This window comes from Mesoplodon mirus, assembly GCF_964341445.2.
Source record: "Mesoplodon mirus genome assembly, contig: HAP1_SCAFFOLD_759, whole genome shotgun sequence".
Classification (NCBI taxonomy): Eukaryota; Metazoa; Chordata; class Mammalia; order Artiodactyla; family Ziphiidae; genus Mesoplodon; species Mesoplodon mirus.
In genome coordinates, this window is record NW_028295273.1 from 39,301 (window position 1) to 52,558 (window position 13,258).

The 13,258-nt window shown below is 48.6% G+C and overlaps 1 protein-coding gene across 1 annotated transcript in view; it reads right to left on the bottom strand.

Moving 5' to 3' along the window:
• Positions 1–6,693: 6,693 nt before the first annotated feature.
• The window catches only part of LOC309797585 (forkhead-associated domain-containing protein 1-like), a gene marked incomplete at both ends in the record, with an annotated part of 87,959 nt that continues 81,394 nt past the window's right edge, over positions 6,694–13,258 (bottom strand). The window contains one exon of the mRNA XM_082646078.1: positions 6,694–6,810. Within this exon, the coding sequence (XP_082502204.1) occupies positions 6,694–6,810 (117 nt within the window). The remainder of the gene's footprint in view (positions 6,811–13,258) is intronic.

Genomic DNA, 13,258 nt, shown 5'->3' on the forward strand with positions numbered 1-13,258 from the left:
ATTGGTTATATGTACCACATCTTCTTTATCCATTCATCTCTTTTAAATTTTTTTTTTTTTTTTGCGGTACGCGGGCCTCTCCCTGTTGTGGCCTCCCCCGTTGCAGAGCACAGGCTCCAGATGCACAGGCTCAACGGCCATGGCTCACGGGCCCAGCCTCACCGCGGCATGTGGGATCTTCCTGGACTGGGGCACAAACCCGTGTCCCCTGCATCGGCAGGCAGACTCTCAACCACTGCACCACCAGGGAAGCCCCTATCCATTCATCTCTTGATGACACTTAGGTTGCTTCCATATCTTGGTAATTGTAAATAATGATGCTCTGAACATTGGGGTGCATGTATCTTTTCAAATACATGTTTTTGAAAACACGTGTTTTTGTTTTTTTCGGATTTATACCCAGGAGTTGAGTTTCGAGGTCATATGGTAGTTCTATTTTTAGTTTTCTGAGAACCCTCCATACTGTTTTCCACAGTGGCTGTGCCAGTTTACATTCCTACCAACACTGTACCAGGGTTCCATTTTCTCTAAAAATTGTAAATTTTCTTCCTAGGGGTAATTGAGATGGTAGTTCAATAATAACATAAGATCAGGTGAAGTCTAAAGAAATTTTAGAAAACCTGGATAAAGTAAGAAAACATCTGTTCGCTGGCATCTGAATGTTAGAGAGACACCAAGACATGTGGGCCAAGTTCTGGAGAGAAGGGAAACACAGACACAAGCTTGACATTTGGTGCAGCTTTTCTCCTTGGGGCATTTGCGGATTCAAATCTAACAGCCTAGGAGCTGAAAAGCCAAGGAGTTCAAAAGACTCTAACCACAGAAGCTGCTGGCATCCCTTGACTTGTAGGTGCAGCACTCTAGTCCTGCCTCTGTGGTCACTGCCTCCACCTCTTCTTTGTATATAATCTCCTCCTGTCTCTCACTTATAAGTACACTTACAGATGGCACTTAGGGCGAGGATAGTCTCAACTCAAAATCCTTATATCCGCAAAACTTTACCTTGTAAGGTAACATTCTCAGGTCCCAGGGATTAGAGCCTGAGATCTTTGGGGCCACCAGTCAGCCCACTGTAAGCCCTAAACGTCTTCTCTCCTGAGGAGGGTCTAGGCTGGGCAGAAACCCCGACAGACATCTACCAGAGGCCAGATTGAGAGCCCTTTTAGAAGGTCAATTCTCAGCTCATTTGGAACCTTGCTATTGCCCTTTTTTTTTTTTCTTTTCTTTTCGGTACGTGGGTCTCTCACTGTTGCGGCCTCTACCGCTGCGGAGCACAGGCTCTGGACGCACAGGCTCAGCAGCCATGGCTCACGGGCCCAGCCGCTCGGTGGCATGTGGGATCCTCCCGGACCGGAGCACGAACCCGTGTCCCCTGCACTGGCAGGCAGACTCTCAACCACTGCGCCACCAAGGAAGCCCTGCCCTTTCTTTTTTCCTCCTGTTTGTCCTCAACAGGGGGAAGCATTAAGAGTACATGAGGGGCTTCCCTGATGGAGCAGTGGTTAAGAATCCGCCTGCCAATGCAGGGGACACGGGCTCAAGCCCTAGTCCAGGAAGATCCCACATGCCGCGGAGCAACTAAGCCCGTGCCCCACAACTACTGAGTCTGCGTTCTTGAGCCTGCGAGCCACAACTACTGAAGCCTCCATGCCTAGAGCCTGTGCTCCGCAACAAGAGAAGGCCATGGAATGAGAAGCCCGCACAACACAACAAAGAGTAACCCCTGCTCGCCACAACTAGAGAAAGCCCGGGCGCAGCAACGAAGACCCAATGCAGCCATAAATTTAAAAATAATAATAATAAAAAAATAGATGCATTAGCAGATTTTGTGTTTCCTCTCATCGTTAGTGTATTGCTTTCATTCCTAAGACCCTAAAAAATTGGAAACCACTCCACTTACCAGGAACACACTTTGCAACACGGATCCAGGGGAAGCTGTTTTCTTCCGTAGACACTTCATGACCCCGGTTTCCACAACAGCAGGCACTGCTGGCTCTGCCAAGTTGCTGGAGAAGGGCACCTTATCTGCAAAGTCACGAATCCAAATGGGCCCCCACTGGCAAGGGTGGAAGGAAGTTGTTTGGCTTAGCTTCTTGGGGGATCAGAAGATTGGGAGTTCTGGGGGGGGGACTGCAGGTACCTTGCTGTCCCTTGGTACAACGTCAGGGGAAAGAAAGGTCGCTGGTAGCTTCTCAGAGCTACCAGTTGGGGCTGTGCAGAGCGTCTTAGTAAATGCCATTTTGGTTGCAAATAACAGAAACTCAAACCGGCTGAAGCAAAAAAGGGGACATCTACGGGGAAGAAAAGATGGCTCCTGCCTGTCCAGACTCCTCAGCTTTGCTTGCCCTTTGATTCTCTAACCTTCCGCATTTCCTTTCAGTAAACTCCTTTTCTGTTTAAGTTAGGCACAGGAGATTTCTGTTGGTTGCAACCAGAGAATCTTGAGTGATACAAAAAGTCCTAGTGGAACCCAAGGGCAGGCATTGGAATGGGCCTTTCCAAGGAAAGAAACCAGGAACCAGAAAGTCATCAGGAATCAGGGCAACTTTCTGCATCAGTTGGAATGCCTTCAGCTTTTTTTTTTCCTTCATGGAGCTCATAATCCATTCATTTATTCAATAAACAATTATTGAGTATCTATCCTGTGCCAGGCACCATGGTAGGTCTTAGAGTTCCATACAGGTATAAAATATGCCAGGACCCCTGCTCTCAAGTAGCTCACATTCTAGTGAATATAAGACATGGAGCACATAGAGTATATTCACAACACAGAATAAGAAGAGCTATGCCATGGACACATATACACCAGCAAACATAAAATAGATAGCTAGTGGGAAGCAGCCGCACAGCACAGGGAGATCAGCTTGGCGCCCCGCGACCACCTAGAGGGGTGGGACAGGGAGGGCGGGAGGGAGGGAGACGTAAGAGGGAAGAGACATGGGAACACATGCACATGCATAACTGATTCACCCTGCCACAAAGCAGAAACCAACACACCATTGTAAAGCAACTACACTCCAACAAAGATGCAAAAAAGACGAACAAACAAAAAAAAACAAGAGCTATGCCAGAGGGATGAAGCATGACTGTCTTCATAGACCTAGAAAGCCCAGATGCAATTATCCTGGTAGAGAGGGCCTGGGCAGAGAATCGCAGGTAGGTGAACCTGTGTGCACAGAGAACATGGTATGTATGAGAAGCTGCAAGTTTTCAACATCCGTGGAGCAAAAGAGTTCTTGCAAAAGTAGTGGGAGACGTGGCTGAAGAAATTGGTTGAGGATGAAGCATAAAAACCCCACTGAAGTGTGATCTTTTTTTCCTGAGGAGGCATGGGGGAGCCATGGAAGATTTTTAAGCTGTTTGAGGACATGGTCAATTCTCTGGGTTTCAGAAAAGTCTCTCTGGAGTCTGGGATGTGGTGAAAGCTGGGCTGGACCTTTCACCACCGGGCATGCTCAGTCGCTCAGGAAAGGTTTTCGCTCTGCCTTGGGAAATTTTTCACACCACTCTGGCAGCGGAGCTCGCCCCGCCCACGGCTTCTCCTCACTGGATTGGTTGAACTCAGGGAGGCTACCAGGAGGCCCAGTTGACCTCCCAACTCCACACCCCCGCCCCCGCCCGTTAACGCTCTGGGCGCGCGCTGCCTTCAGCTTTAAATAACAGAAACCTGGATGTGGGTAGATGGTAAAAATTTGGAGCCCCTCCCAAATGAACTCTAGCCATGTGGCTTGCTTTGTCTGATGAGATGTTGGCAAACACATGGCAGGTGGAGACTTGAAAAGTGTGCTTTGGGGCTTTCTCTCTCCTCTTGCTCTTGGAAACCTGTACCCACCACACGTGGCCTGGTCTGGCCTGCTGGGTGATGAGGGACCACACCAGGCAGAATCCGACGTCCCAGCTGAGGCCTTTCTAGACCAGGGTTTCTCATTCTCGGTACTATTGACATATTGGATCAAATAAGTCTTGGTTGTGGGCAGCTGTTCTGTGCACTGCAGGGTGTTTAGCAGCATCCCTGGCCTCTACCCCTAGATGATAGGATCACCCCCACCCCAGTTTAACAACCAAAGTGTGTCCAGACATTGCCAAATGCCCCCTGGGTGGCAAAATCGCCCCCAGTTGAGAACCACTGTCCTAACCCAGCTTGCCTGGCAATGACCAGGCAGGCATGTACACGAAGCCACCCTAAACTAGCCCCAGCCAAACCAACCAGACCAGTACAAGTGGCCAGCTTGACTCATGGAATCATGAGAAATAATAGTTGCCATTTTAAGTCACTAACGTTTGAGTGGTCTCCTCCACAGCACAAACAGGTACATCTGACTACAGTGGCTGAAACTGAAAAGATTTATGTATTTCTACAACAGGATGTACAGAGGTAGGCAGTTCAGGTACAGTGCAGAGCACAGTGATGCCACTAGGCTCCCACCCAGGCTTTTCATGTCTTTCCACTCCACTGTCCTTTGAGGTGGGCTTTGGTCTCTGGCTTGTTACCTGGTGATCCCCAACATGGCTGTTCCAGCTCCAAGACCGAGCTCCAGGAGAGGAAAAGGAGACAAGGCAAGGGGACAAAGAGAAAAACTTTCTCCTAGCAAAGCCTTGCCTTTAATTCCAGAAGGGAAGCCCTGCCCAGGGCCTTCACCTGCATGTCACTGGCCAGAACTGAACAACACAGCCAGGTCTAGCTGCAAGGGAGGCTGGGAAATGAGGGCATTTCGCGTGCTGCTTATACAGTAGAGGGAGGCAATGACTAAGGGGCTTGTAGTGTCTGCTGCACTGTCTCTCTGGGGGTCGTCTTGGTTTCTTCTTCTTTTTTTTTTTGCCACACGGTGTGGCTTGTGGGATCCTAGCTCCCTGATCAGGGATTGAGTCCAGGTCCTTGGCAGTGAAAGCGCAGGGTGGACTGCCAGGGAATTCCCTGGGGCTTGGTTTCTTGTCTCTACCTGTTGCTTATCTATCCTGGCCATCTCTTTCTAAGACTGGCTTTGTTTCTCCAAACACAGTGGGAGAAATGGCCACCCCAGCTGGGAACTGCATCAAGACTTTCAGCTCCGGGCCATTAATGACCTGTGTGGTAACTCCGTGTCCCACTTCCAAATATCAAGGGCACAGGTGCTGATTGGCCCAGCTTGGGTTAGAAGAGAAACCTGATTGGTCTGGCTTGGGTAGACTATCTACTGATCAGCCAGTCAGGTGTGGCCAAGAGAGCAGCAGTAGGTAGGGTAAACCTGGTTGGGGAATGTGCATTCTCAGAGAAAGGGGTGTGTGGCTGAGGAGACACCTAAAGAACCATCTAGTTCAAGGAGTGAAGAAAGGACATTGCCATTGTGGGTTGCAATGTTGATATGATAAAGATTAACACGTCCTTTGAAAGACCTCAAATACAGTGGAGTCACATAGGCATTACATTTAACTTATGCAAATTCAAATATTTGTATTCAACCAAAGTATTTTTTTCCCCACACAATTTGGCTTCCAAACATGAGCCAGCTACTTAACTACTGCCTGACCAAGTGATCTTTTCTGGTGCTGGAGATTGCTGTTTTGGATTTTGGGGATATGGTACAGTATAAGTAATATGTTCTTTATGGAAAACTGCTGGGATTTTCAAGATTATTTTTAAGGTCAGGTGATGCTCCCCCTTCTCACTGTGTAAGAAGTACCTTTAGTGGAAGATCATGCCAATCATTTTTCCCATTTCCTTCTAGTTTTAATCAGTATAAAGAATGCATTTGGTTTTAAAATATCAAAATACTTTTATTGTGCCTTTTTAAAAATAAAAAATAAATGATATTCATGGCTTCTGGCTCTTCCTCCTGTTTTGTTTGGTGGTCTCTGGCCATACAAGAAAGGCAGGGAGAGAACAGATGGCTGGAGAGAAGGCAAAAATGAGGGTCTCTTCAAACACCACGGGAAAGGGGTGTGTCCACCTGGGCAGTGTGTGTTCTTTGATGACTGGGTACTTGGTCTGTCCTGATGGCCTGGGACTTGACCTACTGGGCTGTCTTGGTGCGGCAGAATGGGCAGCGTGAGACGGAGTTAGAAACCTGGGTTCCAGACCCAATTCTTGAATTTACTAGCTGTGTGACTTTAGGCGGGCCATTTAACCTCTCTGGGCCTCAGCTTCCTCATTTGTAAAATGGGGAACATAATGCTATTTACCTCCCAGGGCTTGAGAGAGGATTAGACGAGAAGTGTTTTGAACACCGCAGAGCGCCCTATAAACATGACTCACTGTTATGGAAGCGATAAAACTGGTTGCTGTTCACACTTATTATAATAAATTCAGATATAAATGCACTATACCATGGCCCCAACAGCCCTGAGGTTACCATTCTGTCCTGTGGCCCCAGTACACGCCCTGGGTTTTCTCCACTGCGGGCTTCTCAGAGCTCCTTGGAGGTGTGACATTTGGGTTTGTCACTACCCAAACACATAATTGCATCTACCAGGCCTAGGAGTCTGAATTTCAAACTTATTCTTCATATGCCTGCGTATATTTACATTCATAATATCTGTGAAAAGAACCCCTCTCCTCACACACTCCAAAATACAGTATTGTGCAAAATACCAGTCTAGGAAGCAACACACTAGGGTAGCAACCTTTAATGTCCTAACAAAGCATCTTAGTAGTTTGACGCAGAAGAGTTACACTGACTCACGGAGGATCACGCGAGGCCCAGCGGGACGACGTTTCTAGTTCCTTCCACCAGGTTTAGAAAACAGAAGGCTCTGGCTGGATTTGCTGGACATTTCTCTCTTCAGCATCTCCCTTCCTTGGTCCATCTTTGGGGTGCCTTTTCTGGCTCCAACCTACAACAAGCAAGAGCAACAAATGCCCAAACTCTATAATTGTAGGGAGATCCCCAAATATTTCTCAAATGGCATTTTTTTTTTACTCAAAATAAAATCTTTGTTGTAAAAAATATTTATATACACACATAGACGTGAGCAAAATGAAGGAAAAATGATCCACCATTATCACACTACCCACAGGTAACCTTATTCACATTTTGGTGTACACTCTTCCAGATACACAGATAATGTTTTCTTCTGACATTTGCATCTCTTTTTGAACCAGCAGTTTCTGATTATAGGCAATTTCATTGGGATGGACTTTCTCTCGAAAAGCTGTTACTGAATTGAATGCCTTATGTCTCTGATGTCTTAGGAGGGTAAAATGCAGCATACTCTAGGGGGTCTGTCTCACCCTTTTCTGAGCACTACTCCTGGATCCAGGCAGCCATGTGTGTAACTCTGTCCCTGGTCATAGCTGATCGGGCACTTGGCACGGGCTGGGCTTTTAAGATGGTCAATCCCAGGATTTGGGGTTATGGGCTCTAAGATGCCACTTGCTTCCTGGGCTGGTCTTTTGAACTGGGGGACCATGAGGTCATTCCTTCCTGTCACATGACTGGAGAGAGCAGAGATCAGGGGAGCCACACAGAGACACAGAGAGGAGATACGGCCTGTGTGTGCGTGTGCGCATGCTTGTGTGTGTGTAAAAGAGATGATGCCTGAGATCTGATGGCTTACCAGTTCTATTTCGAGGCCAGGCTCTCTTTCAGCTCCCAGTTTTTATGAGGCACTCACCCCTATATCCTTAAAAAAGCCCCCTCCCCCCCTTTTTAATTTTTTGCGGTACGCGGGCCTCTCAGTGTTGTGGCCTCTCCCGTTGCGGAGCACAGGCTCCGGACGCGCAGGCTCAGTGGCCATGGCTCACAGGCCCAGCCGCTCCGCGGCATGTGGGATCTTCCCAGACCGGGGCAAGAACCCGTGTCCCCTGCATCGGCAGGCGGACTCTCAACCACTGCGCCACCAGGGAAGCCCAAGGCCCACTCTTGGGGAAGGAGTCGCCCAAGGTACACTTGGCAAGGAACCTGGAGGAAACCTTTCTGTACTGAGGAGATCCTAGACACCAAACTTCTAAGCTCAGGCTGGAGGGCAGGGAGAATGGGAAGCTGGCTCTTTGCTCTTAGCCGAAGCACCATCTGCCCCGCTTCTGTTAAAGCCAGAGGCAGCGTGAAGTTCCAGGGCGTCTCACATCTCAGAGAAGCACAATGTTCCCACAACATCCGGGGCCCATCCCAATATCTCCTCTGCCATTTCACATCCGCAGGTGGTCCTCAGACAAAACCTAGATGTAGGGCAGTTTCTGCCTCCTCCCAGCTCAGTCATATATGTGAGTGAATAAGTAACAAACTTCCAGTCGTTTCCACTTTGCAGGGTGGCAAACGTCTCAGATCAAGTGGGGCCCTCAGGATGCTCTCTATCCTCTTAACATCCTGCTCTGGGGAGTAACCACCTTCTGGTCTTTGCACAAGGATGCTGGTTGAGAAGCTTCTATTTTTCAAATATATCCCTCACCTAGAATATCTTCGTTTCTTCCCATGATAATTTGGTTGCCTCAGCATGACTGTGGCCTTTTATCAAACTTGAATGTCTCCTCTCTCATATTCAACCAAAATGTGTTTGGCTTTCTAGCTTCCTGAGAGCTCGCCTCTACTGTCTGCAAAGTGGGAACGTGGACTGGCTTAATTCCAGTTCCAGGGCTGATTTGTCAATGGCAATGTTTCAACATGTTCAAGATTTCATAGTCTTAATTCTCAACTTTGAAGAGAATTCTAGAGGATGCTTCCTTGAAATTTAAGAGAAATGCCATTGGAAGTGTATCAGGTTTATTACCTGGAGGTTTATAACCTAAAGGAAGAAAAGCTAGCACTCACCTGGGTGTCAGATCTGCACTGATTCCCAGCTCTCCTACTGAGCTGTGTGGCTCTGGACAAAGAAAGTCTCTGAGCCTCAGACACCTCATCTGTAAATTGGGTATAATAACAACACCCACCCCATAGGGTTGTTGTGAAGCTTAAAAGAGATACTGCACGTCGAGAGTTTGGCTCTGTGCCCGGCACATGCCAAATGCTCAGTACATAATAGATGTGGGATAACTGTCAACTGGGCTTCCTGTTGACGTTCTAGGGTTTTCTCTCTTCTCTCTTCTGGCTCACCTGGAAATGTGAGTTCTGCATCTTTGAGTTCTTCATCAGCTCTCCAAACATTTGTCTCTTTAACACAGAAAGAATATTGACAAAATTTAGCGTATGTTCTTCTTTGCCTTTTGCATCAGAGAAAAATGGATTTTTCTCAACTTTCAGATGCTACCCATTTGGATGGAATGTTGAGCCTTCCTAGGTGAGGAGGTGAGGATAGAGGTCTGCAGAAGGGGGTGTGGCTTTGGGGCAACGCTACACTGTCCTGCTGCACCTTTTAGGGAATCTCTGTTCCAGATTCCAGCAGAGAAGGAGGTGGTCAACCAAGAAGGCTACGAAGGATACTGTATTCTTCTTGGAGGACAGATCTGCTTTAGCTGGAAGCAGAGCCTCCTAGATCAGTGGAAGAGGCTGTAGATGTCCAGTGGCTTTCCACCCAGTGGAAATGTTGAAAGCCCCAGTGGCTAACCTCCCTGGCAGGGACTACAGGGGCCTGTTGGGAAGCCAGCATCACTGAAAACCTGGAGCTTGCCGCTCCCCTGGGGTTTGATTACTATTGCTGACCCTGATCTGCTCAAGACCCTGCACCTCAGGGGCAGCTCGTCAAAGAAAGAGCATCCCCTAGGCACTGGAGACACAAAAGTGAGAGGGAACTGGGGTCTCCCTTGCAGACTGACACTCCGCAGGTGAATGTGCAGTGGTGTCAGGAAGGAGACATTCTCCTAGAGCCCTGAGCATCCACTGGGGTCACCAACCTGATTCCTACAGCGGCCAGGAAAGTAAAAGAAGTGGGTGAAGTGAGCTGGGGTGGTGGTGGACAGCAGCAAACACACGAGCCCAGCGCCTTTCTAAGGGGCCTGGAAGATGGAGGCTTGTGATGGTGGCTTGTGGGTCTGTGGGCCTAGGGTCGCCAGATCTTCCAAGTTTCCCAGAGAAGCTGGAAATCCAGAGTATTCCAGGAAACTGCCCTATTTTGAAATGTAACTTCAAAAAAAAATCCCATGAGCCAAATGGAACATATCTGTGGGCTGCCATCTTGCGACACCTGCTTCAGAACCTCCCTGCTTGGTGTCTAGTTGGTGCTCAGTAAATGTTGGAGGGGTTGCCAGATAAAATACAAGATGCCCAGTTAAATCTGAATTCCAGAATGAAGCCAACAAATTTGTGAGTGTGAATATGCCCCGTGTAATATTTAGGACATTTATACTGAATAGCTTTTGTTGTTTATCTGAAATTAAAATTTAACTGGGCATCGTGTTTTTGGTTTGTTTGTTTTCCCCTAAATCTGGCAACCCTACCGGGTAGTCACAAAACTCAGGGAGGAAATAAGGCTGTCTTTTGGGACAGGGCATAGGTGCTTACAAGACTCTTCCATTCTCCCAGAAGGATGCTAACTCTACCCTCAGAGGACTGTCTGTGAAGGCTGATGGGCCCGTATTGAACTGACAGTTGCCCTCCAGGCATTTTCCGTGGAGAAGGCCTCGAGCCTGCAGCCACTCAGTATTTATCACAAACTCAGTTGAGACAATCACTATCCAAATTCCCAGACATTATAAAGCAGGGGTTAGTTTTAAACCAACAGCCTTCTTCTCTCCCACCCCATCCCCCGCCTTTTTTTTGGCAGAACCGTATATCCAAGCAAAATCCCATGAGGAACTTGGGGTATAAGATAATGGAGAGCTTCTCTGGCGGGAGAAAGGTGTGTGTGCTTTGAGAGTCACACCTTTCCATGGCACCCAAAGGCTCCAGGGAACCCCAGTTTGAACATTGCTGCAAAATTCCTTCCTGGATTAAGTTCCGTCAGTGGGCAACTGGGCACTGAAGGGCAGAGCCTGGCCCCTGTGCACCTGCTTTTCCTGAACTTTACTGAACACACTGGGATGTGATGAAGGGGGTGCGGGAGGGTCTTTTTCTTTAGCCTTCTTCTATCCGTATGCTGCATAGGCCTGGCCACATGGTTCTACTTCATCATTGTGGGCGGAAGAGCACCACCCCAAGCCCCTCCCATCCCACGCTCCTCCTACACAACATCTACCAATTGTGGGGCTTCCCTGGTGGAGCAGAGGTTGAGAGTCCGCCTGCCGACGCAGGGTTCGTGTCCCGGTCCAGGAGGATGCCACATGCCGCAGAGCGGCTGGGCCCGTGAGCCATGGCCGCTGAGCCTGCGCGTCTGGAGCCTGTGCTCCACAACGGGAGAGGCCACAACAGTGAGAGGCCTGCGTACCGCAAAAACAAACAAACAAACAAACAAAACACAGAAGTGGCACGGAGGAAGCCAGAATCTTGAGAATACCTGGGCCCAAGGAAATCTTGGAAGATAGTGAGTTAAAGAGAATAGTGAGGATAATGACGATGGTAGGAGAGGGTGAATGCTTTGTGGTCCTATGTGCTAAGGCTTTTGTATACAAGCTCCCATTGGGAAGGCTACGAGCTAGGTGCCATTTTTATTCTCATCTTAAAGAAGAGGGATCTGAGCTAATTAAGCAGAGGGAAGGTTAGGGGCTTTTCCTGGCTGAGACCACAAGGCAAAGCGGTGGTCACGCCCCCTAGCCAGGACTTGATTGGCTGGAGATTTGATTGGCAGGAGAGCTGAGCGGCTTCTCCTGCCAGAAGCAGCCGGTGCCCTTCAGCCTTTCTTCCACTTCAAGCCCTAAGAAAGGGCTTGCGTGCTTCCCAAGTGGCAACTTCTGTGTATTTAAAAATTTCCTCTTGAAAATCCCAGCCTTAGCCCATTCACAAAAGGTATCTGGGTCCTTTCTTGGCCGTGGCCTAGTCGTATTCACCAAAGAGAAGAGCGCGTCCCATAAGAGCTGGCGGCTTTGGGAGGACCGGGGAAGGCGTCAGCTGGCAGGAAGCTCCCTGAAAGAAATAGAGGAATCCCCACCCATCCATGAGCTGCCTATTCTTCACCCTTAGAAACGGGGCTTGTGATGTGCCAGGCACTGCAGGCATTTTGCCATTTAACCCTCCCACTGCCCCACGGAGTAGGCCCCTTGCTAACAGTTTTGGTTGCTTTTGTTGAGGAACCTGCGATACAGAGGTCAAGCCACTTACTCAGGGTCATTCGGGGCAGTGGTGGGGCTTGACCCCTATTTGTTTGACTCCAAATCTGGCCTCTGAACTCTGAGAGACACTGCCGGCTTCTTGGGTGATGTGGGAAGTGGATTCGAGTGAGCACGGCCTGGGCAGCGGTTCCCGTCCCTCTGCCACATGGACAGAGCCACAGGCCCAGTTCGCTGTGAAGGCCCAGCATCTTATACCAAGTCTCATTTTCACAGCCAGAGATATTAGTGTGGATATAGGACTTTTGATTCTTGAAAGGTCTGCTTGGTGAAGAGATGATCAAACATTAAAACTACAAACTCCATTTTTTTTGGGGGGGGGCAATTCTGAAGCTTAAGATGTGTAATTTCATCTCAGTGCTTCAACCTTGCCACCTCTGTGAACGGGTGAAGAGTTTCAAAGTTTTATACAGGAGGCTAAAAAACTAAGGCTCCTTGTGAAAATACTAAGTGTAAAACTTAGAAAGAGGAATTCTACTTTCTGTTCATTTCTGCTTAAAGACAACGAAGATCTACTCCCTGGAAGGAATGGATGCCAAGACAGATGTATACAAGTGCCCTTTAGGATCCAGCAAAACTTTAAAATGTATTATTGTTTTCTTCCTGACAAACAGGCTGGCATGTCCCTTGCATTGTGTATGAATGAGGCAGCCCATGAATAATGCATGTGAAGCCTGATTATGTAAATCCTCAGGTTTTCAGTACATGACAATGGCTTTTTTTGGGCCCTTCTCTGTCCCATTCTGTGGTCTGGTGTCTCTGCTTTGGGGCCTAGTCTGCCAAGCTCTGTGGGCGGGGGGGGGGCATTTCGGGGAGGGGTGAGCTCTCCAGAGGGCACATCAAAGGGAAAGTCACAACTCTGTCACTGGCCCAGCTCTCCCTGGCATTGCTTGGTGTGAAAGGAAACTGTCCTCTGCCTGAGGCAGCCCCATGACACATGCAGACTAAGGCCTGTGATGTTTAATTCACAGTGGTGAGCACTGGAAACACCGCATCCAGGCTCCCTCAGAGCAGGACAGCCACTTTTCATTTCTAGGGCTCTAAGTCAGAGAGCCTGCTGTCTGGAAACCTGTTGCCTGGAAGGTTCGCAGGATGGAGGGCAGGCTTCTGCAAGGAACTATCTGGCCATCACCTCCTGGTTGAGGAGAAGGGCACCCTTCTATGACCTTGGCCTCCTTAGAGCCCATGCAGGCAACAAACACACACATG